Source organism: Bos mutus, chromosome X (assembly GCF_027580195.1).
Source record: "Bos mutus isolate GX-2022 chromosome X, NWIPB_WYAK_1.1, whole genome shotgun sequence".
NCBI classification, from domain to species: domain Eukaryota; kingdom Metazoa; phylum Chordata; class Mammalia; order Artiodactyla; family Bovidae; genus Bos; species Bos mutus.
The window spans coordinates 117,566,669-117,592,078 of NC_091646.1; the positions used below are offsets into that span (position 1 = coordinate 117,566,669).

At 37.7% G+C, this 25,410-nt stretch overlaps 1 protein-coding gene and 1 long non-coding RNA gene across 4 annotated transcripts in view; one reads left to right on the forward strand and one right to left on the reverse strand.

Moving 5' to 3' along the window:
- The window catches only part of LOC138986458 (uncharacterized), a 114,121-nt gene extending 108,014 nt beyond the window's left edge, over nucleotides 1-6,107 (forward strand). Inside the window, exons 4-5 of the long non-coding RNA XR_011463308.1 lie at nucleotides 3,235-3,432; nucleotides 5,330-6,107. This is a non-coding gene — a long non-coding RNA (uncharacterized lncRNA). The remainder of the gene's footprint in view (nucleotides 1-3,234; nucleotides 3,433-5,329) is intronic.
- The window catches only part of POLA1 (DNA polymerase alpha 1, catalytic subunit), a 295,847-nt gene that overhangs the window by 101,792 nt on the left and 168,645 nt on the right, over nucleotides 1-25,410 (reverse strand). For all 3 annotated transcript variants that reach the window (XM_070366396.1, XM_070366398.1, XM_070366397.1), the window contains exon 35: nucleotides 6,118-6,234. In XM_070366396.1, the coding sequence (XP_070222497.1) occupies nucleotides 6,118-6,234 (117 nt within the window). The remainder of the gene's footprint in view (nucleotides 1-6,117; nucleotides 6,235-25,410) is intronic.

A 25,410-nucleotide genomic window follows, 5' to 3' on the forward strand; every position in this document is an offset into this window, starting at 1 on the left:
AAAAGAGTGGGCGCACGGCAGAACCAGGATCCAAGTTATCCACAATGGGACAGTGATGGGTTGAGCACAGCAAAGGGAGATTTCACAGGGTTCACTGGAAGGTCTCTGCCACAGAGAGTACTGGTTGGCTCCCAATACCCAGTCTACTCTTTTTCTCTTTTTAGTAACAAAATAAGCTATTATATCCATGTGACTAATTTCTGGCTCATGAAACGTAAGGAGTGTTGGGTGGGAGTTCTGAGAAGGCTGCTCAAAGAACTGACTTGGCTGAGAAGTGCAACCTTTGGACTCTTCAGCCTTTTCTGTGTCCTGTAGTCTGTGATGCCTTAAAGGAGCTTGTGCGGTCACTTTGGACCACAATGTGACCTTGAGGGTCACTGTTGATGACACTGTCAAATTAAATGTCTATTCTGTTTAAGCCACTGTTACTTTTGGTTTCCATTTCTCTCAGTTCAGCCATTTCCTATCTATGAAGAGTACCTGTGCATGTAGCCTTATTTGGAAATAAGATCTTGGCAGATAAAATCAAGTTAAGGTGAGATCATACAGTGGGCCCTAATCCAGCATGACTATATCCTTATAAGAAGAAGAAAAGAGACACAACTATGACAGCAGAGACTGCGGTGATGCATTTGCCGGCAAAAGAATGCCAGGGATTACCAGAAGCTAGAAGAGGCAAGGAATGATCCTCCTCTACAGGTTTCAGAGAGGGAGAGTCCCCTATGATGCCTAGATATCAAACTTCTAGCTAGCCTCCAGAACTGTGAAATAGGAAATTTCTGTTGTTTTAAGCCACTCACAGTTTGAGGTACTTCATTATAGCATCCCTAGGAAACTAATACAGTACTAATGGAGTCTTACATTAGGTAAAAATAAACCACTTGCATCTCAGAAAACCTGATAAGGCATGGCTTAGCAATTGTATGTGCCAAGAAATTATGTGTTTGAGTACACAGAACGTGCAAAATGAATCAATGCTGTGAATATGGATGTCAAGAAAGTTAATGCAACCCTAAAAAGACTTCACAGAAATTTACTACCTAGAAAAAGCTGGTAGCGGCAGGTTTATTCTGCTCCATACTAGTCCTAATGAGAGCTATCCAACAGCTGCATGCAATTTGGGGCTAATCATTTTATCAGGCTATAAACCCTGGACTAGGATCATTATTCTGAAAGCAAAGCACTAGAGAAATGGTTGAAGATCTAAAGATACTTGGCCTAGCAGGGAAAAGCTTAGGAAGACAGCTACCTTCAAGTATCTAAAAGGTTCTCAGACAACAGGCAAAGAGTAGGTGCTTACTGAAAGCAGGAAAAAGGAAGGATCAGTCTAGCCTTGTATAGCACCATTTAGCTAAACTAGGACCAACAAGGGAGACATATGACATAGATTGAGACCAAACACAAGATCTATCTAAGTAATAAAAATAAACTTCAAAAGCATATTGAAAGAAGCAACTCAAATGTTCATGAACAGATAAATGGATAAATACATTGTGGTATATCTACTCAATGAATTATTATTATAAAAAGTAATGAAGTACTGACACAGGTTATAACTTGGATCAAACTCAGAAACATTATGCTAAGTGAAAAAAGCCAGGTACAGAATGTCACATAATGTATGGTTTCATTTATATGAAATATCCAACCTAGGTAAATCCATAGAGACAGAAAGCAGATTAGTTGTTTCCAGTAGCCAAAAGAATGGGAAGGAAAAAGGAGTGACTGCCTAACAAATACAGGGTTTTTGCTGGGGGCGGGGGCGGGGGGGGGGGCGGGGGGCGGGCGGTGAAAATGTTTTGGAACTAGACAGAGGTGGTGATCACTTAACACTGTGGATGCACTAAATGCCACTATATTATTCACTTTAAGATGGTTAATTCTGTCATGTGAATTTCATCTCAATAATTTTTTTTAAAATAGAAAAATACTATACTGAAAGGAAGGCTAGTATCTGCTTCATGGTAGGCAAGTCTGTATGTAGAATTTAGCAAAGTGTTAGTCGATCAGTCATGTCCAACTTTCGCAACCCCATGGACGGTAGCCCACCAGGCTCCTCAGTTCACGGAATTTTCCAGGCAAGAATACTGGAGTGGGTAGCCATTCCCTTCTCTAGGAGATCTTCCCAACCAAGGGATCGAACCCAGATCTCCTACTCTGCAGGCAGATTCTTTACCATCTGAGCCGCCAGAGAAGCCCAAAACTCTGCATCAAAAAACAAGCACAGGAAAATCAGAGCAGAGAATTCCAAAGGCTCCTTCATGATAAAAGCCCATTGTCTACTGGAGGGTAACCAATGACTCAGTACAGCTGTTTGAGACTTTCCATCATAGTCCCAAGTTTCTCTTCCTGTACAGCTTATGATTACTTCCTTAAGAGACCACAACTGTTTTCATCTTACACAGAAACAAGACATTGTCCCACATAGCCTGGCAACATTCACACTGTCTTTAACTTACTTTTAAAATCAATAATCCATCAGCCACAGCCATAATGAAATTGCAACATACAATGATCACAAGTTCAGTATTTATCCTCTCCCATGAAGGCCAAAGTCCTACATGGTACAAACGTTCTGTTATAAAAGATTTTAACAATTCTACAATTAAGGATAACGTGAGAAACACTAGGGGTGTCCCACAGTAGGACCAGAAGTCATTTTAGTGCTTTCCTCATAAGAGGCCTTTAAGAAATTTAGTTGAATAAACCAAACTCTGCCACAGTGCTCCTACCCCGCCCCTCTCCCAGCCAGGAGTAGCAAGTGGGTCACATGTAGATATCTTCTCATCTCCACATCAAGAATGGCAATGTTAATGAGAAAAAGTTTAACTTGGTTTCAATCTCAGTTCTAATTAGAAAACAAAACCAAACTAATGCTTTATTTTTGGTTAATTATGTAATATAGGCTCCCCTGTGTGTTTGGATCACAGCCATACAGACTTGACCACCTTAATAAGTCAAAAAACCACATCCTTAAAATAAATATATATTAAAATAATTATTCACTAACTTGGATAAGTCTTATCTCTGTCATCAGTGTGAAAAAAGGTTCTATTCACTTGGGAACTTACACATACAGTGGAGTTTTCATTCCTGTATTTATTTGCACTTTCTATGTGCAGAGAATGCCCAGAGAGTACATTTCTAATAATCATAAATTTGTATACTGTTAAATTGCCATGAACGTGAAAAATCTTAACCGATTTCTTTATTTCTGTTTTTTTTTTTTTTAAGGTATCTAAGAGAGACATGTCTAAAACCCTGGGAACAAAACCGTCCCAACTTTCTTTCTCATAACTCTGGCAAGAGGAGCCAGAAGAAGAGCCCACTCTCAAATCCCAAGTCAATTCTGGGAAGTACTCAAGCCAACCACAACACAGGACTGAATGAGAGTAGATTTATTATGTGAAGATCAGATTGGCACAGTAAGAGGTAAGTATTATACCATCAAACTTGACAATGTATTTAAAGTCCTCACTAGTTAAGCATTAGGAAAGTCTAATGTTTATGCCCGTACAGATATTTACAAATGCCTAATTCTGTCCACAGATATCGATTTTATATAATACATGTAATGCAATCCTAAGCTAGCTTTATAAATAAGGAAATGTTCTGTTCGTTGCTATGGCCCTAGTCCCTAGCAAAGTGCCTAGGGTATAATAAGTGTTCAATAAATTATTATTAAATGAAGGTAATGTATGACTGACACACAATAACCCAGAACTTAAGAACCAGATAAGCATAATCCTGCAAAATAGATCCTTTGGAAAACTCTATGGTAACTACAATGATCTTGCCCATAGCATCACTGATTCTGGAGCCACTTTAGAATGATCTCTAAAAAGATATAGCTTTTTCTTTCTATTAGGAAAGCCCAGGAACATCATAAACATATTAAGAGATTTCCTACTCATCACTAGTAACTGAAAATGAACTGAAGAGGAGTAGGCTCAGTCCCACTGTTAAGGTCCCTGCAAGGAATGGCAAAGAGCAAGATCACCAACCAGGATGCTCTCGACCTCCAGTTATTCCAGGGGGTCATGTTCTGAGCAGCAACATGGCCTGAGGAGCTAATCACCCCTGAGTAGTTGGTAAATGCCTACCTAACATGCTCCCATTTTGAGGACAAGAAAATGAAGGGAAAAAATACTTCAAAATGTGTGTGTTGGTTCACTCATTTAAAAAAGGATCATAAATGATAAAAGATAACCTGATGTATTAAACCACTACCAATAACATCATCAGCACTTACTGGAAAGTTACCGATCTACTAGCTGCACATTTTCCTTGTACTTTCTGTCACCAAGAATGGAATCCTAAGATTGGCTGACTTTCTAAGAAGTAATTCAGTTTTCATTGAACATGATTTGATGAGCTAGATGTTTAAAAAATCTCAAAGGCAGCATCGGTTCATGAAGCAAGGTGATTCCCCTGGAGTCTACAACTGGATTGATGACTCACACTAAATATATATATACTTTTGTTCTCTTTCTGCACATGCTGATACAAGTCATAAGATGAGACTGACGTAAAAAGAATTCACTACAACTAATTCTCACTTATGTGCTCCATATTTAAAAAAAAAATCTAAAATCTACTTTGCTAATTAGCAAAGACATACTAAAAGTAAGACAAGGAACATTTTATACCTATCAAATTAGTTAAAAATAATGATAATGCACAAATGCTGCAAAGGTAGTGGTAAAACTGGCACCTAAGTTGGGATAATCCATTTAGAAAGCAATATGGCAACATGAATCATGTCTACATTAAATTTATGCACTTGGATGTGTACTGTTGATAAATATTTCAAATAATAAATAATTTAAGCAGGAAATCATTCATCACAATTTTCTAGTAAAGGGATAGTAAAAGTAGCCTAAATTGTCCAATGAAAGGAATGGTTAAATTTGTGTTTAGAAGTTTAGTATGAAAATTAAATAGCAACAGAGACAGATGTTCAACAAAAGATAAACATGATATAAAAGCGTATCTTCATTATGACTGAAACCACTAAAAATACATAAGAACAAGGGAATATACAATGGTGGCAGCCACTTGTAATTCTTGTTAAATTCTGTTAAGTGATACATTAAAATATTTTCCTAAAACTAGCCTGTGTATCAACTCTTTTCAGTGAAAAGATCTGAAGTCAAAATTTGGTTAAAACTGGTCTATGAGTTAAAAAATAAGTAAATAAGCAACAAGCTTCCTATTCTCACCCTTCTCACCCAGATCATTACAAATCCTTGGACCAGAAAACTTTGGGAAAGTGAGGCACGTAACAGTCCTGTATCAGTGAAGTAGACCGCACCTTATCATTTTACAGGTTGTGTGACAGTCTACAGTAAGTCCTGTTTAACCTTGACTAACTGACATGAGTTTGAGTGAACTCTGGGAGTTGGTGATGGACAGGGAGGCCTGGCGTGCTGCGATTCATGGGGTCGTGAAGAGTCGGACACGACTGAACGACTGAACTGAACTGAACTCAGAGTTGGCTCGAATTACTTGATCACAAAATCCACTTTGCCTGGAAGACCTTCAAATACCCCTCTCCCCACAGCGTAGCAAATGCTGCTTGGGTCCATGATGTTCACAGTGGGTGACAGAGGGACGGCACCTTAATTACCAGGAAAGTGCTTCCAGACTGTGTGCTCACCAGATGGGAGTCACTGAGAGTCTATGTACTGAGGCGAGAAAAGGTTTGAGAACTATCCCTCTGTGCTGCTACTCAGAAACAATGAATTCCATAAAAATCAAATCAGCCCTTTATAGTACAGGTTTGGGAGGTTTCTTGGCCTTTGCAAAAGGGGTTCTGATCTACTCTGAAGGTAACAGCAGCTTCTACAAAAGTTATCTCGTCTCTGTAATTAAAAAGTGGTAACCAAAGACATCTGAGTAACCCATATGAGAACTAATCAGTTTCTCTTTTAGATATAAAAATATACTGTTCATAATGTGAAAATTAAAGCATGTATCTTTTTGAAGTCTGGATATTTTCTTAAATACATGTGTGTGGTAGTAGGGTATCACCACAGGGTATATACCAAATATCCACTTCCCAGAACTAAGGTACAAGCTAACATCCCCATGCCCCGAGCACGAGGCGACCATTACCTCTAGTCGAAGTGTAGCTTTCATGCAGACTTGGCAAAGGGGTCCATTTCGGGAGAACTGAAGGGGAAGGTGCCGAGTTCGATTTCGACATGTGGGCTCTTCACAAATCAACCAGCCCTGGAGAGACAAAGAGAATGCTTCAGTCCTATCACCACCATCAACCAGTACAAATAAAAACCCTTTTGTGATCAAGATAAGACTTATTGTGATCAAGGTAGATTCATGTCACCCAATAGATTCTGAAATAGCTCCCTACCCGTCCTTCCTGTCATGTTAATTTGATCTGTGTGCCAAACATAAAAATTAGGAAACTCATAATAAAGTTTGAAAAAAAAAAAAGATCACGAGACATTAGTTTCTTTACTTAAAAGATATCCTCCTGCCACCTAATATATCAAAACCTCCCAATAAAAACTCATATGATTACATGCAGAATGTAAACTGATGGGTTTTAGTTCAGTAGGCTGCTTATTTAACTTCTATGCAGAGTACATCATGAGAAATGCTGGGCTGGAAGAAGCACAAGCTGGAATCAAGATTGCCGGGAGAAATATCAATAACCTCAGATATGCAGATGACACCACCCTTATGGCAGAAAGTGAAGAGGAACTAAAAAGCCTCTTGATGAAAGTGAAAGAGGAGAGTGAAAAAGTTGGCTTAAAGCTCAACATTCAGAAAACGAAGATCATGGCATCTGGTCCCATCACTTCTTGGGAAATAGATGGGGAAACAGTGTCAGACTTTATTTTTCGGGGCTCCAAAATCACTGCAGATGGTGACTGCAGCCATGAAATTAAAAGACGCTTACTCCTTGGAAGGAAAGTTATGACCAACCTAGATAGCATATTGAAAAGCAGAGACATTACTTTGCCAACAAAGGTCCATCCAGTCAAGGCTATGGTTTTTCCAGTGGTCATGTATGGATGTGAGAGTTGGACTGTGAAGAAAGCTGAGCACTGAAGAATTGATGCTTTTGAACTCTGGTGTTGGAGAAGACTCTTGAGAGTCCCTTGGACTGCAAGGTGGTCCAACCAGTCCATTCTAAAGGAGATCAGTCCTGGGTGTTCACTGGAAGGACTGATGCTAAAGCTGAAACTCCAATACTTTGGCCACCTCATGTGAAGAGTTGACTCATTGGAAAAGACCCTGATGCTGGGAGGGATTGAGGGCAGGAGGAGAAGGGGACGACAGAGGATGAGATGGCTGGATGGCATCACTGACTCGATGGACATGAGTTTGAGTGAACTCCGGGAGTTGGTGATGGACAGGGAGGCCTGGCATGCTGCGATTCATGGGGTTGCAAAGAGTGGGACACGACTGAGCAACTGAACTGAAATGAAAGGCCATTACCAAAGTAAAGAATATACTGAGTAGAAATGAATGACTTTCCCAACAGCTGACTACTTAATTGCTCTGATCAGTTTCCTTCTCCATAGAATGGGCACAATAATAACACTTTGTTTATAGGTTTGTTGTAGTGATGGGATACATTTAAAGTGCCTACAACTACCTTTGACATAAAAGAAACACTTAAAAATGTAAGCAATTATCTCCTTTTTAATGAAAACAGATTCTTTTATGCATGTTCCCTGGAGGCATAAAATTGGCTGCAAAGTTTTCAAGGACAACTTCAACCGACCACTCTTTTCTAGTAGTTTCAAACAGCCATTGCCCACTCCCTGGCCTTTAAAATCCTCCTCTTCTCTCGCTTTCTTTCTTCAGGTACTTTCTCTCACAGTCCTTGTTTAAATTTTCTCATACAGATGTGGTAACAACATATCTGTTAACTTAAATGAGGTCTATGTTTGCTATAAAACTTAACTGTTAAACACAGAATTCTTCAAGACTTCACATGTGGGGTTGAGCAAAGTTCTGGTATTCTTATGAAGGCACTAGGGCCTGTGGGGTTTAGTGCTACATGTATTAGGCATTAGAGCCCTAAGGCAAATGAGGGTGAAACACTAGGGGATAAAGGTGAACAAGGTATGCTCCCTTGTTGCATGGGGTCCCCACCTGGGAAGCTGTGAGTAGGGACCCAACTATATTTGGGTGTTGGAGTATTTGGTGAAGTGGAACTTCTGAACTGGTCTTCAGGAGTAAGTAGAGGTTTAGTAGGTGGAGGAGGCAGGGAAGACAACTTAGGCAGAGAGAAAATGTGCACAACAGTGAAGAGAGAATGGTGTGTGATATGACTGAGATACAATGAAGAAAAGGATCAATGACATGTTTAACCATACTCCCTGTTTCGAAACTGAGCAACCTCAGTTTCAGAAAAGGCCAACACCTTTTCTCCCCAGATAAGAGCAGTATATAGACAAATATTGCTGAATTACTTTAGGGACTTTCATCTGTCGCTTATTAAGGTTGTCACGTGGCATTAGTCCAAAGCTGCAGGATGTCCCCGCTCAGTGTTCTGTTGAGTGACCTCAATCTTCTTCTTGGAAGTAGCTACAACCTAACTCAAGGCAAAGTGCCCAGAATCAGTTCTTCCAGCTTATTATGGCTTTCACACCAGAGAAAGGACACTGTAGAACTTTCTGACTCAAATAAAAGATGCGCCTTTAAAGCATATTAAAATTCATCTAGACAATACATTCAGAATATACTTTACTCCCACCTTCAGTAGGAACATCAACTTTTCAGGTAGAGAGTCTCAAGGAATCCTTATGAAATCTTTAAAATATACCAGAATTGTATTAAATACTGTGGGAAATAGGCAAAGAGTCCCCAGGTATACAGTTTCAGGAAGTTATAATCTAAATAGGAAAGCAAGATCCACATACACAAAAACAAAACAGCAATTCGCTATGGTATGGTTTTAAGAACCGCCTTGCACAGTACCAACTAAAACGACAAAGAGAAGAGATTCAGTCGTGTGGATTCTACCGATCTGAGACATACAGCTACTACCATAGCAAAAGACCCTGAACTAGAAAAGAGAATCAGTGGTTCTTAGTCATAGGCAACTCTTTCAATTCCTAGGGCCTATTACCAATGTTCTTGATCTGAGGATACATTTTAAGAGTTCTGAAACTCAGATGCCTTTACAAATAACATGTATTTGTTCCCTCCAAAAAAGCCGTTAAGAGTGCAGCTCAAAATTGATGATCCCCCAGAATTAAAGAAAAAATATACTTTGGTTTAGCATGTTCCAGGCATGGGGGAGACAGAGGGATAATGGGATTGACAGCAACAGCTGGTAGTACATTTTAAATGTAGCTTATAAAACAAAAGGTGAGACTAGTTGTTTCTGGATGTACCCTACATGGGTTTGGGCCTAAATGCATATTAATAAAGGAAAAGTAGCATTCAAGGGAAATGATGTATGAAAAATACAAGAATGAACCACCCATTCATCATTTATTTGGATTTCTGACACTACATTTGCTACCTGAGACTTTACACACTTGGAAACACTTATCAGTTAATAGTCACAACCACAGTTGTAATTCATTCAATTCTTAACAAAATTTTTTAAAAAGCAAGCAGGTAAGTCAATTATCATGTTTTGAGACAATAAAGTATTGAGTACCAGAATACAACCCAGAGTTACAATTATTTTTTAATCTTTTAAATACAATGTTCAAAAAGCTACAGTTCTTTCCAGGTGTTTTTGAAACTTGATTTCATCAATTTACCACAACTTCATGACTCACCAGGTGAGCTGCCATCCAGGGAGATGCTAAATTGTCACCTCACCTGTTTCAAAAGCAAACACCCAACTCTATCTCTGACAGAGTTACTAACTAAATGTCCTTTCAAATCATATAGAAAACAGATAATATAATTTGTCTAGACTTCCTACCAGTTATAATTAACATTAAAGAGGTCTTTTCTTCTTTGTCACCTCTCTATTCAGTACTTATTTGGGTTTGTTTGTACTTACTATCTGTTAATCTACCTTTACAAATGACAACAATAACTGGTGCTATTATGCATGGAAATTAAACATGCTGATAACTGTGTGAAGGGAACTGGGGCTGAAAAAAAATATTAGAAGCCTGTAACTCTTTATGCCTATTGTTTTATTTTAATAATTAAGCTTTGGTCATGGTGCATTTTAAATAAAACTCTTTAATGGGGGAAAGAGGCCCCAATTATATTTAATATATGCTTTGCTTCCATTCAGTTTTGTCAAGTACATTTGGTTAACCCTTTGTTCCCCCAGCAAATATTGACTGACTGTGCTAAATATACCCTTCAAGGAACATTTGAGCTGTTAAAAATAAATATGTCAGATTTTTGAAAATATTCCATGATGAAGCAAATCTTACAATATCTCACGGCATTTTGCCTCCCATAGGTGATAAAAGCAAAAGAAAATACCAATGTTGTATAAAATCTCTTTGAAGTAACACAAGGGCAAAAATAAACTTATTTTCATTTCCCATGTTGGGAAATATGCAGCCCAAAGGTACATTGCCAAATCAGTGAAGGAAAAAGAAAATTTAATAATGTGTAGCTTTTTGAAAGTCCAACCTATAAAAAGGTTTGGCTTAAAAAAAAAAAAAAAAACCCAGAACCACTCTGAGGATGTCTGCCATCCAAATATGTCATCTTATTATGCAATACCATGTGTAAATGCCAAATTGTCATAACCAAGCAGAATAGGGTCATTAAGTTTTCAGATGGCTACTTTAAACATGTTTATAAGTAGAGGGTTCAAAAGAGGTGAAGCTAGCCTGTCCCAGGGCAAAACAAACTTTTATCAAAACATGCAAAACTCTTATCACCTGTTGCTTTAGTCTCAGCATCACTAATACCTTGAAATCATTGTGTATGAAATTGTGTTAAATGCTGATTGGTTCTGATTGCTAAATTATATTTCTGAGGCCTCAACAAAAATGGTTTCTGTCTTCATATGCTAAAAAGGGATCGATTTCCACTTGTAGCTGAGGCATTCCTAACAGTTGCACCTTAAACACAAATTGCTATTAATTCGTGTACATCTCTATTTTTAGAAGGATGCACACACAAAAAATCACCCACACCCAGAAATGTGGTGCATAAAAGGCATTCAAAACTATCTTTCGAAGAAAATAAATGAATAGAAGCAATAAAATAAAAAATGCACAGGATCAGGTTTATGGAAAATAATAGGGGTCTAAAAGTCACAGTAGAAAAAAAATTTATAGTAGTTTTCATACTCTTTAATCAAATATATGGGGTCCTTCGCCCATTTCCAGTCAGTCACCAAATCTGTCCATTGGCCTTATAGTCCCATTATCACCAACCACACTCGAACCCAGACCTCAATGATGATCTACTGTGGTAGCCTGTGCCAGGTTTCCCTGACTCCATACTCTCCCACAGCCAATGCACAGCCTTTCCAAGTAGCTTTCCAAGACCTCTCTACTCCCATCCGCCAGTTGTATACCTTCCTATACCACGCTTTGGTCCCATTCCTCCTTTCTCACTATTTGTCCCATAGTGCTGGCTTTCTGTCATCATCACTTTTTGCCTATTGCCAACTCCCTGTTCCTGCTCGTGCCACAGAACCTCTGCGTAAAGTGCCCATTCACTCAGCATCACTTACATTCCTTGCCTGTAAAATTTCCCCAACCCTCAGGGACTTCTTCTTCTAGTCCAGCAGCCACTGAACAGACCCTGCTGTGCACTGTCCTGGAACCATCTTATCTTACCTTCCTAACTGGATGGTCAGGCCCTTGGGGAATGACGTTTTGGATATGGTAGTGTCTTACCCAGTCTCTAGCACAAAATGTTTACACTCAATGAAGAAAACTGAACAGGTATGAAAAAGTGCACTTGAGCGTGGTCTCTCCCCTCCGACTTATTAATAGGTGATTTTGTACAAAGGGGCCAAACTGCTCTCTAAGCCTCAGTTTCCTCATCTATGATACCAGAGGTAATAATGATTACCCTATTAGAGTTGCTCAGAGGACCGAATAAGAAAGCCCACACAAATGTTCAGTAAGTGTCAACTATTATCGTTTTTCTCCAGTACTGGGGGACATCAGTGCTGTACTTATAGCTGACAACTCACTATTCTAACCAGGAGAGAACCTGGTCAGTTTCCACCTGATGTTATCCCCAAATGGAGAACTACAAAGAGGGCTAATTGGTTAAGATTACACAGAGCTGCTTCTCAACTTGACTGCAAAATAGTACAACTATGCCATCAACACAAGTAAAATTTCTGTTTTTCCTAATAAAACTATACTGGATTGGAAGTTATAGATGGCAGAACAGACAGTAAGGAAAGTGCTTTATTTAGGGATGCACATAGATTCAAGAGACAACAGAACACTACTGCAGTGACGTATGATTTATTTAAAACTGTAATGGCTCTCCAGGAGTGCAGTGACAGGGTCACAGGGCGAGGTCTGCCAGCATGCATGCTCTTACAGAGTTCATCATATCATTACTATTTTTCTATAATGGCTGTTAACTGTTCCTCTCCCCAAACTATATGCACTTTGAGAATACCAGACACTCTTTTCACCCAAAACCATTTATAAATGTTCTGGAGTTCCCTTATGGTCACATTTTTCTGTCACAGAATTATTCCCAGTGTAAAATGGGTCTTCTTATAGACAGTGCACAGTATGGGCCCACAGCTGCTTTTGAAGAATGACATGTTATGATTTGGGATTTCCAGAAATATCAAAAAACAAATTGCTTTCTGACCCACATTTGCACCCAAAACTGGGAGAAAATTTTCCTAAGATCTCTAGGGGAAGTTTTAACATGAACATAATTTTACTTTTAAAGTTAAATCTTCTACACTGCAGCATCCTGGCACATCAGAGTGATTATTAAGTCTCAGAGAGGTGCCAGAGCAGATGAAAGAGCAAATCAGGAAAAATATACACATACACTATTCACCAAAGTTAATACAAAAATATTTTTAAACAAAATTATCAAACAAAAGAGAAGTAGAAAATGCCTCATCGGTCAATGTAAGAATTTTAAATATTATTAAAATTGATTTTTAAAGTAAAACATCTCTTTAAGTGAACAGTCACATGTCATTTCATCCAAGTTATTTGAAACTTATTGATCTTATCATTTGTGCAAGGACCAGACTCTGCCATCAGTTTGCTGAAAGGATAATGGAGCAGTCCCAAACTGTTATGATAGGTTAGATGCAAACAGTGGTCCTCATTTAGACACATAGAATAGCACTACAAGTGGACAAATTCCAACCTCAGCAATTGTATATTACATGATAAATTAGCAAGCTGTTCTGCTTTGCTTCGCATCAAATCCAATACCATAGTCTTGTTATTTTAATTTGCAATCAGAGGATGAACATCAGAAGATGTACCTGAGGCACATTAGAGAGCCCCATGGAAGCCATATTCCTCTGCTGTGCTGTGAGCAGAGAAAGCCAACAATTACCAGCAATTTTATTTTACCACCGTAGGACAATACTAGAACAGTTAAAATCGTCTCCGTGCAAGCAACCAGGGAAAATATACTTAAAATGACTTTATGTGGAAAATTACATTTTGGGGGAAAAAAGTTCAATGGAGGACATGTATCTTTCTGTATGGGCAGCTAAAATCTCTCTTAGTATATTCAAGTCTATTCTATAAAATGCTCTCTCTATTTATCCAACTGAAAAGCAAGCTACATTCTTAGGCTATAATAGGTCACAACTAAGTACACAGTACCTTGCTTCAGGAATAATTTTGCTTTGTCTGTCAACTGTCAACAAAGCACAAAGAGCTCATGCAACCCAGCCATGTACTGTGGATGTTAGAGATCTAACAAAATACAAAAAGTAAGAACACAAGATTTCCACGCTGCCCTGCTTTCACTTTACAAGAGAAATTGAAAGCATTTTCCTCTCCACATTCCATTAATCTCTATTGTATTACAAATTTTTTCATAAAACACTCTTTTCCCTATGTGAAGCTACAAGTGACTTGGGGATGTAATATTCCAACCATGATGAATGTCCGACTTTCCAACATGAATGGTTATAAATGGATGTGTCAGTTAAGGCATATAGTTATTTCAACAGGGAAAAAAGAAAGAATCAAATGGAATGAGATGGAAAAATGGCTACTCTGATGCTTACATTAATGCTTTAGTGATGAGGCCGCTAAGAAAAATTGTTCATTGTTTCCAACATGGCTCTTACCCTTCAAGTCCTCGCTCTTGAAAAAACATCACCTTAGGTATGTGCACATACTAACAAGCTTCAAAAGTTAACTAACTCAAGGCTTAGTTTCATCAATATGTACACAGAAAAAAAGACTGGAAGGAAATACTCTAAAAAGCTATCCATGATTATCTTTAGATAGTTTTTTCTGTTTCTATATTTTGTAAATTATCTACCAGTACATATTGTTTTTATAATCAGAAAACTATTATTAATGAGGGAACAGAGTTTTACCAAGAGTATTCTGTATAACTGAACCACTAACACATCTGAAAAATATTTTGAGCTATAATAAGCGTTTGGTTGTTCCCAAATTTTCAGAGAATGGGCTTATGGGATAAAAAGGCATATGAAAAAAATTTTTCTTCACTCTATCAGATATTTCAAGAATAGGTTAATTTAAGTACATAAGCAGCTTCCAAGCAGAATGGCAGGGCATGTATTATTAGTATTAGACGTATATATGAAATTAAGCTATTCACTATAATGCACACAGCCTTCCACGGAATATGATTTTAATACTTTCCTTTATGACGCTGCATCTTCAAAGGTAGGTAATAAATCAGTTTTAAAGAAATGTGCTTTGTTTCCCAGACCCCCTCCCCTGTCTTTATTCAGTGTACACATGGATCAGCTCAGATGTCCAGGGTAGGAACTGATTAAAAAATTCAATCAGGAAGGCATGTCTAGAAATTTATCACTAGCAGAGTTTCTTTTCTTTGCTCAAGTCTAGCTAAAAGCAAATTTTATTGTTTGTTTGTTTGCAAGCTAGTATTTACTGGTATGAGTTAATGAGGTACTCCTGGGTACTGCAAAACATGTTAAAACTGAACTATATGCAATTGCCTCAAAGGGCACCTTAAAATCAGAGTGAACTTCAAACCATCACCCGGCAATATTTGTTCATTTAACTTTAATTATATTCTCCTTGAGAATGGTACTAATGAAACTGAATATCTTTCATGGTTTCGAAGGACCGTTTGAATAGTCTGTAAACAGAACTAAGGGTAGACAAGAGATCTGGCTGAGCCAGGGGGTTGCTAGGTGATGTAGAATGTAAACCCACAAACTTGTTAAGGTTTGCTTTGCTTTCATGCCACTTTCACACACTCTCAAAAGTTTTAAGAATTGATTTTTCAGGTGGCCATTAAACCCCTCCTCCTTCAAATTCTCCCCCAGATGCTCTGCCGGATTCAGAAGAGATGAAATCCATCTGACCTTTGGCTGTAACCTGGGAAACTTTTGCTTTTACATAAACATAGGATCATGTATTTTATTACTGCCCATCACTGAAGAAGCAAATCCACAAAAGTGGATTTCCAAATTTCAAACTGACATGTCTAATCTTTTCTTATTCATCTTGTAATAAAATGAAGATTTCTTTTGAGAGAAAAAAAATTGTGATCACAGCGTAGAGGGATTCAGGGCACAAAACCCACACCACCATGGCAAATACCTAAGCACAGATTACCATCGTGACAGACCTCTCAGTTTAGTCCCTGGAGGCTCTCTTCTGGCCTATACACTAGATCTCACTGCCTGTGAGGCTTCTCTCTGCTGCCCCCTCCCCCAAGCTCCTTTTTAAGTAGCTGATCAGAGATTGTCCAGTAAGAGCACTTTATTAGATCATCAGCCAGAGGGGTTCACAAGTACTGAGAGCAATGGGCTCAAATGCGGCACATCAGTTTTAATAGACCAGGGGCTACTAGTAAACTGCAGATACTGCTGAGAACTTTCCATGCACTGAACTCTTGAAAAAGCACCGTCTCTCCAGCTTAAATGCAGCTGCCTCTTTCAATGCCGCAAATGGGTAAATTTGACAAAAAAGCCACCATTAAGACTACATGAAAGGCTCAAGACAACATCCTTTCAATGCTTTGTACTTCAGTAATCAGATGTACTTACTCACCCCCTCCCCCAAACCCGATCAAGAACTATTTCTGAATGGTAGGAAATAATTCCACTTTGTACATCTTTTAGTTAATCAAGACTTTCTATTCAGCAATTTGACCTTTTGTTCAAAACAGGATTATCAGTTTTTTCGCCAGTTACCAAGGGCGACTCGCATGGTGAACATAATTGCAATAATTTGCAAAACACCATGGCAACCCACATTACAACTAGGTAAATACTGGGCTTTTGTGCTACATTGTTATTTTCAGAGATGCTGAAGTCAAAGAACGAATGACAAATGAACACAAAATTTATATTTGCTTTGTCTCAAAAGAGAAGAAAATTGATAACAAGAATTGGGGGGAAACCGACTACAGCTGTAATTTCTAACTTGATTAATTAGGATGGTAACAGTCCTTAACAGTATATTCAACAAACAGCCCTGACTTCGTCTCTCCACCCACCTCTCTCTATACCACTACCAGTATCCCCCCCAACCCAGACAAATTTTTTCAGCTTGGAGAACAAACATCCCCCATTTGCTCTTTTCTTCAACTTAATGGAATCCTTAATTGCAGAATATTGTTCTCCTGCTCTTCATGGCAATGAAAACGGAGAGAAACGAGGACAGAGTGCCAGGGCAGACAGGGAACTACAGTCAGTTTTTTCCTGCCTCTTTTGGACACCCCAGGCCCAATGATGAGATGGCATTTTTCTGGTATCAGCAGCTGTTTCATAGCAGACAATAAAGTAAAAGCTATTTAGCTTTGCAGAAAAGCTACTTCTTTCCTCTTGGCAATACAAGGTTAAGTCTACACAGTGAAATGAAGTTTCAGAATTTAAATACTAGAACGTAATTTGAGAAAATAATAATAATTTTTAAAAAACCATGTATTTTTTTCTATAAAAGAATTATTAACTGTGCTTCTGTCCAAAAAAGCTATTGAAATGCATGTGTTTGGTATTTGGGGAAGATGTTTGACAATAACACCCATGTGTTGAAAACCACTTTAAACTCAGAAAGCCCAATTCACAAAACAATCTAAAAATAGAAACTCACTACTGGGAAATTAATACAAAGATGAATATAATATTTTTCATTAACATGGTCTAGAAAACAGCACTGTCATCTTTTCTGTAATAAATGTGAGGATTAGGAAAGTTATATCAGAATTGTTTTACTCAGGTATGAAAGGCAGGTTTTACTTTATAGTAAGGAGTGGTTTTTTTCTAAGAGGCACAAATTCTGCTGTAACACCTAGCTTTTTGAAAATTATCAAAATTGACTTTCCCACATAAAATGTAATGTTTGGGGATGAGAAAAGAAAAATACATAAAAAGGGTTTACAGAAGTTATACAGCCAAGATCGCAAAAGATAAGCAGCACGAGATGTACTCTCAACACAGCCCAGCCTGCTTTCTTCCATCTGCTGTTAACAAGGCAGAGGAAAAACAGTCCCTCTAATGATCTGCATATACAATCCTCTTAACTTTTAAAAAATCAAACCAACCTGATACTAAAATGGGTCCATTCTTATTTTGTCAGGGCTGAAAACTCCCAGACAGATTTCTAAGATTCAGCTTACAGAGATCACAATATAACATTCTTCAGAATATGCCTCCAAAATTACAGATACTGTGATTTCTCCCGAGAAGTAGAAATCAAAAGAATGTGACATGTTAACTCCTTCTCAGTCAGTGACAACCTCTTTATACTTGGAAAATATATTTTATTTTTGGCTTAGTTCATTCCGAATTTACCATACCTATATTAAGTGCATTCCTACCTAAAGCTCAAATGTTAAAGAGGAAATGGATCCTTTAATGCCAAATGATAAAGGGTTCAACAAGCCTTCAATGCTTTTTGATCAAATAGACTTGACAACAGATGATAAAGGGGACCTAAAATCATCATGGCACTTGAACCTTTTTTAAGAAACATACATAAATGAAATAATTTATAATCTACCTGGGATTTCTTCATTTACAACATTTTAATTAACATACTTGTTCCCTTCTGTCCCAACCTTTTGTAGTTTCTGTGGCTTTTGTGGTTCCCATGTTTTTTCCCCTCAACTGGATTGGATGCTTCTTGACTTCCATTTGTGAAATGCAACATCTACACTATCAATAAATTACCAAACCCCCAAATCAGGAATGGCTAACACCAAGCCAGCGGACTGCATTCCATCTCCAACTCTATCCTCATGGCTGACACAGGATGAAAAGTGAAAGAAAGTGAAAGTGAAGTCGCTCAGTCGTGTCCGACTCTTTGTGACCCCATGGACTGTAGCCTACCAGGCTCCTCTGTCCATGGGATTTTCCAGGTACAGGATGAAAACTAGCACTCAAAATGAAACCCAGCTGTTCTCCCCACCCTGAATCCTTGCTCCTTCTCAACTCTGGTTGCACAGTGGACTCACCAGGGGAACGCTGCAACACAGATTGCTGGGCGCCACCCCAGAGTTTCTGACTCAGTAGGTCTTGGGGTGGGGCCTGAGAACGTGCATCTCTAACAGGTTCGCAGGAGATACTACGGCTGCTGCTGGTCTCAGGACCACACTGCAAGAACCACCAGTGGTACAGAATGGGCATCAGGATTTTAAAAAGCTCCCCCAAGTGATTCCAATGTGTGGCTACAATTGAGATCCACTGTCTGAGTGATTCTCATTCTCTCTTGTACAAAACGAACTACTCATTATTATCTTCTGAAGAATAAACTTTATAAACAGGGGCACTAAAAACCCCTCCCTCTCAACTCTTTCTCCTTCAACATTTACTCTTTCTTTAAATACTACTGATGTGATTCATTCTTTTACTCTTTACTGGTTCTCCATGTGCCATTAGAAATATTAACAAAGCCTAAAGAATTGACCAATTCCTACTTGGTTTACAACATGTATGTAGCTTTAGTAAATTCTTCCCTTAAACCAATAAACAAAGAACCTTACTCTAAGCACTAACAATATAATTCCTACAATATGAACTGTGATTCACTTAGGAATACACAATTTTAGGAGTGCTGGTGAAAATTGTGTATCTGAAACCAAGTGCAATTCCATTTCTGATGTTGACAAGTAATATGAAATACTATATTTGAACCTTAAAGTTGGAAGGAACTAAAGTTCTAAAAAACTCTAGTCTAATCCTTCACATTCTATCTAAAAAAAATGAGGCCCAGGCAAAAGTAAACTCCTTGCACACTGTCAGAGCAATAAGCTGCAGGGCCACCTGGGTTTCTGAACCTCTAGCCAAGTGCTCTTTGCTCTCTGTACCTACTCTGCTTAGTGCATGAGCCAGGAGTCCTATATGGTTCCTGAGCACTTGAAATGTGGCTAGTCTAAACTGAACTGTGCTCCAAGCATAAAATATATGGTAAATTTCAAAGACAGTCCCCAAAAAGGCAATATAAAATAGCCAACTGGTATTTTAAATATTCATTACAAATTGAAATAAGTCAAATATAATGGGTTAAGTAAAATGTATACTGCAACTATCTCTTCCCTTGTTTTTAAAAATACAAAGAAAGTATCATATACAATGTTCTAAATCTTGCTTGTTTCCACTTAAGAGGAAATTCTATAAACATCAATGTTCTTTTTAAGGGTGGCACAGATTTCTTTTGTATGATTGTAATAATTCAATCAGTCAATCCTCATTTGACCAACAATTAGGCTGTTTTCAGCTTCTTATTATTACCAATGATGTTGCAAGAAATATCTTTGTACAGTACCTTTAATAATATCCACAAGTCCTGTACCTCTGTAGAGAGATACCCAAACTGGAATTGTTGAGTCAAAAGGTATATTCATTTAAAATTTTGACAAGATGTCATCTAACTGTGGTCCAAACAGGGTGTACCAGCTTCCACTCTGATCAATATATGTGAATATTCCTCCCCCCACCTTGCCTATGCTACCTATTTATCTAATTTTTGGATCCCTGTCATTCTGATAGGTGGAAAACAGTATTCCTTTGAATGTCTGAACTTAAGAGTGAGCTTGAATATCTCTACCAACGTTTATAAACCACTTGTATTTCTTCTGAGTTGCCTGTTCGCATCCCTTACCAATTCATTTTTCTACTAGGTTGTTGGTCCTATTCTCTTTGATTTGCCAGAGTGAAGGAAATTTGCCTTTTGTTTGCTACATGGCCAGCAAATATTTTTCCTTCTTCATCATTTCTCTTTTAACTTTATGGGGGGGTGTTTGTATGTGTAATTTTTGCCTTGCATAAATTTTTATTTTTTAATTTGTAGTCAAATTTATCGATATTTTTCTTTTTCAGAATCTGATTTTTGTGCTGTTTCAAAAGCTCTTCCCATTCCAAGATTATTTTTAAAATATCTATTACTTTAACAGTTTACTTTTTTAGGTTTAAGTTTTGACCCATCTGGAATTTGTTCTAGTATAGGGAGCAAGGGAGAAATACAACTGTATTTTTTTCCCCAGATGACTGGGGAAAAAACCATCTCTTTATGTAATCGTAAATGCAATTTTAGATCTCTGGACTTTCTACATTGGCTCCATCAAAATCAGGAAGAGTACCAAAAGATCTTAATTACCCTAAACTCCTCAAATTTTTAATAACCAGCAGGTCATCTTCTTTGTGGGAACTTGTGATTTCTTTTTAAAATAAAGGATGCTTTAAATTTATGGATAAACTTTAGAGAATGATCCTAAACTGCTGAAGAATTCTAGTCAAGAATAGGATATACTTTTCCATTTACAACCTTCATTAGTATTTTACTATTTTAGAGTTTACTTCATATATATATATCTCCAGCACATTTCTTGTTAAGTTTATTTCTAGGTATTTAATCTTCTTAGTGATTACTAGAAATGGTATTTAGTCCTGCCATCATATTTTCTGAGTGTTGTTGGTTTAGATCAAAACTATTGATTTTTAATATTAATTTTGTAACTAGTGACTTTATTAAATTTTTTTGGCCATGCCACACAGCTGAATTCCCTAAATTCTTTTAAGCTATATTAGTTTTTTCGTTGATTTCATTAGGTTTTCAGTGTTTGCATGGATCTGTAGACAATGATAACCTACCTCTTCCTCTTCTAATTCTTATATACTGTTTAATTTCCTTTCTAATTACAATAGTTAATACTTTGAAAACTTGGTATTTGTCAACATTTTCATTGGGCTGCCTCTAGTATCAGATTTCCCAAGAACCTAGGCAGTAGACCCAAAACCTAAGCCATCAAAGGATCTCTGCTACTGGAAAAAACTGTTATTAAAATCACTATAGACCTTTGGCTCAGAAGGCCTAAAATCAACACTTGGGGTGAACTTAAACATTTTAAATGTTGACAAAATACTAAAATGGTTCCTTTTATATTTGGAAAATTAGTCCTCTTAAAAGCTCTCTTCCCTAACACAGTCTTTACTTAACCAATCACTTCTGTCTCTGCCTCTGAAGGAAAAAAAAGTGAACTTAGAGAGATCTCATCTTTGGGGGTCTCAGTCTCTTCTTTCATAAAGAAGGATATTGTATTAGGCTAGATGGTTTTAAGGTCTATTCTGGCAAAAGACTCCTCTAATTCTGTGACATAATTTTAAAAAACAAACATGAGGTTCCCCAGAAGTCTTCATGACGTATCCATGACTGAGGTCAGGAAAATACATATTTCTGTCACAGAAAGTATTTCGTCTTAACTAAATCTCATCATTCTACTACTATTAAGTTATGATTTCATGTTGTTATTGTTTGCATACAACTGCTCTTGGCTGAATACTAAAACTCAATGAATATCTAGAGCAGTCATTCTCAAAGCAGTGCTTGGACCAGCAACATCAGCATCACTTGGGAACAGGCTAGAAAAGCAAATTTTCAGGCCCCATCCTAGACCTAGAATCAGACATTATAGGGGTGGAATCTAACAATCTGTGTTTTAGTAAGTCCTCAGTGGTGTGACTATGATAAGTGGGCATGTATTTACACAAATAAAGTTTAGTAAATCCGGAGGGTAAATGGCATATTCTATTAGCTTGTAAAACACAGAAGCCAGGCTGAGGCAGAATGCTAGCATGATGAAAGAAAGGGATATATATATATATAAATAGTATTTATATGTATTATATATGTATAAAATACATGTATACATTATATATACATATAAGATAAATGTGTATTATATATTATACATGTATAATATACATGTATTATATTCTATACATATATATTGTATTATATATACGATTTTATATATATAAAAAATCAGCTGCTAATCCTGACATCTGCCCATTATGCTACCCCTCTCAAAACACAAAATACTCTATGCACTTTTGAATATTTAGATTACTAAGGATATGAAGAGATATATTCCCAGGGCCTAACTGCAAAAAGCACAAGGACAGAATTTCTGAAGAAAATATCGTCCACCTTAGCAGATGTTTTCATGTGTTAATGCAAACAGGTTCAAAGCAGTCTTCTTTAGATTCAGCTCCCTAGCTCTCCTGACTGTGTGTGCTGAATCTTCTAACTAGCCCTGAATCTATTCTGATGTCTCACCCATCTGCAGCAAGCCTGACGTGTCTCCCACAAGATGCTGAGATGATCATAGGCAGGCCTGTCCATGCACTAGTCCATTGCCCTACTTCTGATTCCATTCTGGAGTTTAGGAGATGCTGTTGGGAAAAGATTCCTTTCAGCTATTCATCTGATGTTTCACATAAAAGAACTAACAAATCTGACTTTGCTGTGTAAGTACAGTCACTGAGTGTTTCTCCAGGAAAGCAGGAAATGGGGCTGGAGTAGGCCGTTAATTAACTAAATCCAGAGAAGTCTCTATCTAATCAACTCTCCTTCCCTGGGAACATGCTCAGAAGGGCCTGTATATTAGAAGCCAGCAGAGAGACTGACATTTCCACATGTGGGACTCCGAAGTGTCATTAAGGAAAGCCTTTTGCAACAAATTGGGTTTTTAAAAATTTTGTGGAGGACAGAAGGCCTGAGATACTTCACTAACTAGACACAAACCTGGCACACAGTTACCAAACACGCTAAAGCCTCCAGTGTCAAAGTAGTCAAATACCTGAGGTATTTTCCATGCCAATTTGAAAGGATGAAGACTCTCCACTCCACTGCTACATTTACTGCATCACAAGAGAATCAAAGATTACAGAAGGATGTGGGTATAGGTACCTGGAGTTGGGATACAGCTATTCACGTGTCTGGCAAATTGATTCCCTAAGCAGAAAGGATTTGGCCTTTATCCAACCCAGCTTCCATCCTGGCTGCCTACACCAGAAATATCATGACCAAATAGTATTTGAAGTGAACTTTTAAAGAGAAAACACCACCCCTGCCTCAAGAGAGTTGAACTTTTCACACATTTGTACGAATTAAATTTAATGTCAAATAATGAAAACAAACACTTATTAAGGACAAACCACATGCTGGACCTGTATGTAAAATATTTCAATTGTATTTCTGGAGAAATGGATATTTTCATCTGGGAGACCTGGAGTGCAAGAGAGTGATCATGGCTCTAACAGCACTGCAGGCCCAAATGTATGAACATAAAAAATTAAGGGTATTTTGAGGATGGAGGAAAGAAAGGAAGAGGAAGAAGAAAAGGATATAGAAGGGCAGACCAGTCCCTCAGGCCCCAAGGGCTGGGATCTTATCATTCAGCTCTGAATCCCTGTGGCCTGAAGTAACATGTCACATGCTGCAGGAGCTGAAGAAATGTTCTTTCAGTTTTAAACTGATGCAATTAAACTATATGATATCAATTTGGATAGCTGAACACTCTAGCTTCCCTCAGGCTAGACTGCTGGTGAGAATCCACAAGCCATTCCTTTGCAGGAGGTTCTGTGGCAAAACAGCAGAAGCCAACTCAAAACTCCCCCCTTACCTCACTACAGGCCCCTTTCACCTGGGGAGCCGTTGGGTGTGCTCTGCTTGCTTAGATACTGAAAGTAACATCTGCCCTGCCTCTTCCTTGAGGATGACTTTGTAAGCATCATGTGGGACCAATGTCTTAAAACTGCCTGAAAACTGGACTTGTGAACAAGTGCAATTCCCATGTACATGCATTCAGGTCTTCTTTCCTGACAATACACAGCACAGTATTATAAGCTTTTATTCTTGAAGGCATATTTAAAATATTTCATCAGAATGCTGAGAAGTCATTGCCTTATGATGGATTACTCAAGGAGCCATTTTATTTGGGAAGTGGAAAACAGTGTATCTTCTCCATGTCTCTTTGATAACAGAGAACTCAGCCATGATTACACTAATTAAATGCAAATAAATAACCAAAAGGTAAGGTTTCTTGGTTGATGAAAGATAAATCAGTTTTCAGAGAATTCCAAGTCACTGTGACTCTCACCTCCTTTAAAGGTTTCTCAAAGTATACAACTGTGTGAAGTAATGCCATGTCTTAAATTGTTTATCCCCAGATGATTTTCAGTTCCATTGTACAATGAGCAGCTTATGAAATATAAGAGAAATATGTAACCTCTGTCTGAAAGCTTCAAAACAATCCGGAGCATCATCTATGCTGACTGAGGAATGAAAATATGAGAACACAGTCTTCCGCTAAACAACAAAAATGACTCTCCCCATTTGCTCACGAAGAGAAACCGAGCATTATTTAACCTTTTCCCTAACATGGACAACATTAAAAAACACTTCACTTATGAATTTAACAGACTGTAAGTAAGCTTAAACTGGGAATGCCACAGAGAACTGCCATTGTGTCTATAATTCAACTCTGTGTTATTCAGTACAACCTAAGGGGCAGCTTTTGTAGAGCACAAAATATGAACTACACATTTCTGAAAGGTCATGGAACACCAGGAGACAGGAATAAAGTGAATTAGGGAAAATGAATCCAGTGCAGATTTTTACATTAGAAGTCAAAGTTAATACAGTTTCCTACTAACAAGGTACCATCGATCTCTCAGAATTGGTGAGCTATAACATTAAAATAACTTGCTAAATATTTCATCTAACAGTTTGAGTATTTTCTTCCACAAGGCGTATAAAAGGTTCTCCTTTCCCTCTGTGTCTACAGTTTGTTTTTTGCCTTAAAAAAGTAATTTACTGAAAATGCATTTTCCTTCTTATTAAGAACCCCAGTGACTCAACAGCTAAAAAAGTGGATTCTATCAGAGCTGAAAAAGATTTAGCTTGATATTAAATTTTATTACCATTTATTGCCATTAAAATATATTTTTTCAAGGTCACTATACTTGTTAATGTAAATTAGTTCTTTTTAAAAAAGAACTAATGCATGTATTTTTTTGGA